Source organism: Cetorhinus maximus, unplaced genomic scaffold (genome assembly GCF_964194155.1).
Source record: "Cetorhinus maximus unplaced genomic scaffold, sCetMax3.hap1.1 HAP1_SCAFFOLD_4490, whole genome shotgun sequence".
In the NCBI taxonomy this organism is placed as follows: Eukaryota; Metazoa; Chordata; class Chondrichthyes; order Lamniformes; family Cetorhinidae; genus Cetorhinus; species Cetorhinus maximus.
This window is the reverse complement of record NW_027600393.1, coordinates 8,576-15,177: the sequence shown is the minus strand read 5'-3', so window position 1 is coordinate 15,177 and position 6,602 is coordinate 8,576. Positions and strand designations below refer to the sequence as shown.

The 6,602-nt window shown below is 50.7% G+C and overlaps 1 protein-coding gene across 1 annotated transcript; it reads right to left on the bottom strand.

Annotated features, from left to right (window-relative positions):
* Window positions 1–2,465: 2,465 nt before the first annotated feature.
* On the bottom strand, window positions 2,466–6,067 carry LOC144678515 (protein BTG3-like). The gene is made up of 3 exons (XM_078538270.1): window positions 5,886–6,067; window positions 3,193–3,330; window positions 2,466–2,610 (listed from the first exon to the last, which is right to left on the bottom strand). The coding sequence occupies exons 1-3, from the start codon at window positions 6,056–6,058 to the stop codon at window positions 2,466–2,468; spliced, it is 456 nt and encodes a 151-aa protein (XP_078394396.1). The 5' UTR covers window positions 6,059–6,067.
* Between the last annotated feature and the right edge of the window lie 535 nt (window positions 6,068–6,602).

Genomic DNA, 6,602 nt, shown 5'->3' with positions numbered 1-6,602 from the left:
GGAATAACTATTCCCACATTAAGGAAGAAGAGCTAAAAAATCCCAGGGATCCAGAGTTGTTCCTCAACACCTCATCCTCAGGAAACAATTCCCCAAATCCCTTTTAAACAATTTTTGGATTTAAAAAATTTAAATTGCTCAATGTATATTGCACAGAAAACACACTCTTTTGAGTGCTAGAGTTTGTCCTAATGTCTTCAGCAATCCATTCGCCAGGCACCTTCTGGAGCCTCACTCAGTGGATGTTGATGGGCTATTTGGCTATGATAAGCATCACAGCTAAGTTTCTTACTCAAGAGAGGCTCTGAGATTTCAACGGGAGCGAATGGAGAGTGATCAGGAGCAGGAAATAAAATAAAAGTGCAAAAACATTAAATATTCCACAAGCCAGATAGATGATAATTTAACAAATACATATTAACAGAGACTCTGGGGTATTTCACACACTCCCCCTGTAAACATGATAAATAACAATCACCTGTCAGGCAATGTGGACACACCTCATATTTTCAAAGATACCTGAGTTTTTAGTACAGATTAATAATACAGAGACGGCTTCAATTATATATAAAGTATACACAGACCCACAGGAGCAGCAGTGTAAACCCGACAAACACACATAGGCAGTGTGGGCCTTACACACACACGTGAGTAGTGAATGTTATATACAGCAACATTTCTCTCTGACTCATTCACACTCACACACCTCGCTCACACACACACACCGCGCTCACAAACACACACATACCGCGTTCACACACACACACACACACACACACACACCTCGCTCACACACACACAGCTCAGCCACTTGCAAACATGCCCATGGGTGTTAGAATGGAGCAGTTAAGCACAGGGTTGGCACAGCTCAGTGTGAGCGAGGTATCCGATCCCTCTGCTAGCCAGGACCTTCATCACTTGTGCCTTTTGCCGATCTTCGAGCAGTGGGCCTGCACCTGAGGCAGGAGGAAGCCTGGGCGAGGTTGCAGGGCCTTGTCCAGTCCGGGTATCAAGTAGTAGCTGATGAGGGGGACGGGTTGGTAGAATGTGGCATACTGCACCGGCTTGTGAGGGTACAGAGGCCACGCAGCAGTGCACTGGGAGAAACTTCCAGAAACCTAAGGGAAAAAATTATTGAAGCAATTAAACATGACAAATCACACACACAAGCTCCATTTAATCCCCAGCCCCGTCTCCACAGGCCACGTGCAAGGACCTGCATTTCTCTAGCACCTTTCCCCACCTCAGGACGTCCCAAAGTGTTTCACAGCCAATGAAGTTATTTATGTGAAGAGTGGTCACTGTTGTAAATAGAGGAAATGTGGGCAGCCAACAATTGCACAGCCAGTTCCCACAGATAGAAAGAGAGACAGACTGTGTTCGGGAGGGAGTGAGTGAGTTTAGGGAGGGAATTCCAGAGTTTAGGGCCCCCAGGCAGCTGAAGACATGGCCGCCAATGGCAGAGCGATGGGAAGCGGGGGATGGTCAAGAGGCCGGAATCGGAGGAGCGCAGAGATCTCGGAGGGTTGTAGGGGCTGGAAGAGGTTACAGAGATAGGGAGGGTTGTAGGGGCTGGAGGAGATTACGGAGATAGGGAGGGTTGTAGGGGCTGGAGGGGGTTACAGAGATAGGGTTGTAGGGGCTGGAGGAGGTTACAGAGATAGGGAGGGTTGTAGGGGTTGGAAAAAGTTACAGAGATAGGGTTGTAGGGGCTGGAGGAGGTTACAGAGATAGGGAGGGTTGGGGCTGGAGGAGGTTACAGAGATAGGGTTGTAGGGGCTGGAGGAGGTTACAGAGATAGGGAGGGTTGTAGGGGCTGGAAAAGGTTACAGAGATAGGGTTGTAGGGGCTGGAGGAGGTTACAGAGATAGGGAGGGTTGTAGGGGCTGGAGGAGGTTACAGAGATAGGGTTGTAGGGGCTGGAGGAGATTACGGAGATAGGGAGGGTTGGGGCTGGAGGAGGTTATGGTGATAGGGAGGGTTGTAGGGGCTGGAGGAGGTTACAGAGATAGGGTTGTAGGGGCTGGTGGAGATTACGGAGATAGGGAGGGTTCCAGGGGTTTATAGAAATAGGGAGGGGTGAGGAAGGATTTGAAATAAGGATGAAATTTTTTTTTAAAAACGGAGGTGTTGCTGGACCAGGAGCCAGTGTAGGTCAGTGAGCGACAGGATAGTGATGGGTGAACGGGACTCAATGTGAGTTAGGGTCTGGGGGCAGTTGAGTTTTTGATGAGTTTCCAGGGGTAGAAGGTGGGAGATCGGCCCGGAGAGTATTGGAATCATTCACTCCGACCCCACCCAGCACTGGGTGCTCAATGTTCTCTTTACCTTGCCAGTAGCTTCAGCTGTTTTTGCTGCAGTTTCCTTCACTGTTTGACCTTTGGCATGTTCCCCTTCATCTGACGAAGTCTCCGAGTGGCAGTCAGGTGTGCTGCACTCCGAGGACGCGCTGCCTTGCTCAGAGTCTAACGATGCCGCCCTCCTGTAGTCTTGTCCAAACTGAGCGACAGTGAAAGGCAGACTCCCATCACTACACCTGCAGGAATTTCAAATGAAGATTTAGTGGGAATCGGGTCAGGCAGCAACACGCGAGACACAGCCACTAACAACCTGGTATAAACAACAAACACCCACACAAACTGGCAGAACACAGCCGACGGAAGGTTTACCGTTCAGTGAAGGAGAGACAGAGAGCACACCAGTGAGAGAGAGAGACAGACAGACACAATTCCCCCTTTGGAAGTTCCTGTTGAATCTGCATCCACCCCCCTTTCAGGCAGCGCCTTCCAGATCACAACAACTCGCTGTGTAAAAAAAATTCTCATCTCCCCCTCTGGTTCCGATTCCCTTCAATCTGTGTCCCTCTGGTTACCGACCCTCCTGCCACTGGAAACACTTTCTCCTTATTGACTCTATCCAAACACCCTCATGATTTTGAACGCCTCGATTCAATCTCCCCCTTAACCTTCTCTGTTCTAAGGAGAACAATCCCAGCTTCCCCAGTCTCTCCACATGAACTGAAGTCCCTCTTCCCTGGCGCCATTAGAGTCAATCTCCCCCTCACCCTCCCCAAGGCCTCGCCTTCCCTCCTAAAGTGTGAGGCAGTCAGAATCGGACACAATTCTCCAGATGAGCTCCTTGTGTTTGTCTCTGCGGTGACTGTGTTGCTAAACCATCCAGGTGAAGACTTACCTGCAGCACACCTCCTGGGGATCAATCCACAACGTAATCTCTTTGGGCAGTCTCAACTGGTTATATTCCAGATCGCAGTCTTGACAAGCGAGCAACAAGGATGGGTCTGCTTTATGTTTCCTGTTTATCCGAATGCATCTACCAGGGAGAGAAAAAATATACTGAAGGATCCAAGAGGACAGACATTAGACCATCCAGAACCCTACTGGCCCTTTTCCCAAGTTGTACCAAGTCCTGTTCAGCCTTCACCCCGTCACTCACTGACATACATTAGCTCCCAGTCCAACAACGCCTCCATTTTAAAACTTTCATCCTTGTTTTCAAAACTGTCCCCACAACACTCCCTATCTCTGTAACCTCCTCCAGTCCCTACAACCCTCCCTATCTCTGTAACCTCCTCCAGTCCCTACAACCCTCTATATCTCTGTAACCTCCTCCAGTCCCTACAACCCTCCCTATCTCTGTAACCTTTTCCAGCCCCTAAAACCCTCCTTATCTCTGTAACCTCCTCCAGTCCCTACAACCCTCCTCATCTCTGTAACCTCCTCCAGCCTCTACAACCCTCCCTACCTCTGTAACCTCCTCCAGCCTCTACAACCCTCCCTATCTCTGTAACCTCCTCCAGCCCCTAAAACCGTCCCTATCTCTGTAACCTCCTCCAGCCTCTACAACCCTCCCTATCTCTGTAACCTCCTCCAGCCCCTAAAACCCTCCCTATCTCTGTAACCTCCTCCAGCTTCTATAACCCTACTCTGTAACCTCCTCCAGCCCCTACAACCCTATCTATCTCTGTAACCTCCTCCAGCCTATACAACCCTCCCTATCTCCGTAACCTCCTCCAGCCCCTACAACCCTCCCTATCTCCATAACCTTCTCCAGCCCCTACAACCCTCCCTATCTCTGTAACCTCCTCCAGCCCCTAAAACCCTCCCTATCTCTGTAACCTCCTCCAGCCCCTAAAACCCTCCTTATCTCTGTAACCTCCTCCAGTCCCTACAACCCTCCTCATCTCTGTAACCTCCTCCAGCCCCTACAACCCTCCCTATCTCTGTAACCTACTCCAGCTTCTATAACCCTCCCTATCTCTGTAACCTCCTCCAGCCTCTACAACCCTCCCTACCTCTGTAACCTCCTCCAGCCTCTACAACCCTCCCTATCTCTGTAACCTCCTCCAGCCACTGCCACCCTCCCCATCTCTGTAACCTCCTCCAGCCCCTACAACCCTCCCTATCTCTGTAACCTCCTCCAGCCCCTAAAACCCTCCCTATCTCTGTAACCACCTCCAGCTTCTATAACTCTACTCTGTAACCTCCTCCAGCCCCTACAACCCTTTCTATCTCTGTAACCTCCTCCAGCCTATACAACCCTCCCTATCTCCGTAACCTCCTCCAGCCTATACAACCCTCCCTATCTCTGTAACCTCCTCCAGCCCCTACAACCCTCCCTATCTCCGTAACCTCCTCCAGCCCCTACAAGCCTCCCTATCTCTGTAACCTCCTCCAGCCTCTACAATCCTCCCTATCTCTGTAACCTCCTCCAAGTTTCTATAACCCTCCCTATTTCTGGAACCTCCTCCAGCCCGACAACCCTCCAAAATCTCTGCCTTCCTCCAATTGCAGCCCCTTGAGCATCCCCTGATTTCCATCGCTCCACCATTTGTGGCCGTGCCTTCAGCTGCCAAGGGGCCCTAAACTCTGCGATTCCCTCCCGAGACCTCTCCACCTCTATCTCCCTTCCTTTCAGATGTCCCTAAAATTTCATTGTCTCAGCTTTAAAGGGGCTTTAAGCGGTTCAGCTGCTCATCCAAATTTAAAACTGAGCAGCGGCGCCACCAGGTGGGAAAAGGCCGGTATTGCAGGGACAACTTCGAGCAACTTTCAAAACAAAGACAATCAATGAACTCTCTCCCCCATCCCCACCGCCTTTCCGATCCCCCTTTTTACTTTTTTCAAAACAAAGACTTGCATTTCTCTGGCGCCTTCACCACCCCAGGATGTCCCAAAACCTTTCACAGCCAATGAAATACTTATTCAAAAGTATGTTCACTGTGTAATGTCGGAGACGTGGCGGCCAATTTGTGCACAGCAAGCTCCCACAAACATTAATGTGATAATGACCCAGATCATCTTTTTTTTAGTGATGTTGGTTGAGGGGTAAATATTGGCCCCAGGACCTTCCCCCTGCTCCTCTTCCAAATAGTGGCCGTGGGATCGTTTAAACCCACCAAGGAGGCAGACGGGAACTTTGGTTTAAAGTTTCACCTGAAGGCCAGCATCTCCCTTTGGCACCGACCCTCTGACAGCGCGGCGCCCCCTCGGCACTGGCGCTGTGGAGTGTCGGCCTGGATTATGGGGCTGAAGTCTCTGGGGTGGAGACTCAAACCCAGGACTTGTTCCATCTGCTCTCGCAAGTGGATGGACAATGTCCCTCAGCGCAATGCAAGAAATAGTGAGGAGGGTCCTCCCTGGTGTGCTGTCCAATATTTTATGCCCTTTCAGGGGGAAGCTGGATAAAAACATGGGGCGGGCGGGGGGCAAGGAATAGAAGGATATGGTGATGGGGTGAGATGAACAGGGGGTGGGAGGAGGCTCGTGTGGAGCAGAAACACTGGCACGGAGCAGATGGGCTGAATGGCCCGTTTCTGTGCTGTAATATTCTAGCCATTGTACTGGGCGGCTCTGCTGTTTGCTTACCTGTATGCTTGTCCTTTGCTGGGATTGGCTGGGTACCAGTGATTCTGGTATTTTCGGTACAGTATCGCAGTGAGCTTCTCCCCAAACTCCTCGATCTTTTCCTGATGTAGCCTGCTGCGATTCCTGACCAAGCTGACCAGGAAGGACACTCCGGCTCCGATCTCCTCCTTCATCGTCTCCTGGTGTATCTGCGGGGGGAAGGTGGGGGTGTTTAGAGATTAACCTGTTCAGAGTGTGTTACAGTCGGGGATGTTGGGGTTGGGTGAGGGAGGGGGGTGGGGAGAAGGGTGATGGAATATAGAGATCATGTTCGGGCTGCTGGAATGACCCCTTTGTGTCAACAACATCCCACCCCCACCACCAGCAACTCTTTTACCTGCCCTCCCACAATAGTGCTGGCTGGCGAGCTATTTGACTGTGGTAGGCATTGCTGACAAGACACTTCTGGAACACGCACCTGGATACAGACAGACTGTTTCCTCTTGTGTGTGGGGGAGACCAGAACTAGGGACCATCGATATAAGATCATCACTAATTAACCCAATGGGGAATTCAGGAGAAACCTCTTTACCCAGAGAGTGGGGAGAATGTGGAACTCGCTCACACAGGGAGTGGTGGAGGTGAATAGTATCGATGTATTTAAGGGGGAAGCTGGATAAACACATGAGGGAGAAAGGAATGGAAGGATAGGGTGATGGGGTGAGATGGAGAGGGGGG

Excerpts from the sequence above, each read along its gene's own strand:
- LOC144678515 (XM_078538270.1), bottom strand. The coding sequence starts at position 6,058 with ATGAAGGAGGAGATCGGAGCCGGAGTGTCCTTCCTGGTCAGCTTGGTC. Across the intron at positions 3,331-5,885 it reads AGCAAAGGACAAGCATACAG|ATGCATTCGGATAAACAGGA; the intron begins GTAAGCAAACAG and ends TCTCCCTGGTAG. Across the intron at positions 2,611-3,192 it reads CCCCAGGAGGTGTGCTGCAG|GTTGTTAGTGGCTGTGTCTC; the intron begins GTAAGTCTTCAC and ends TGTTTATACCAG.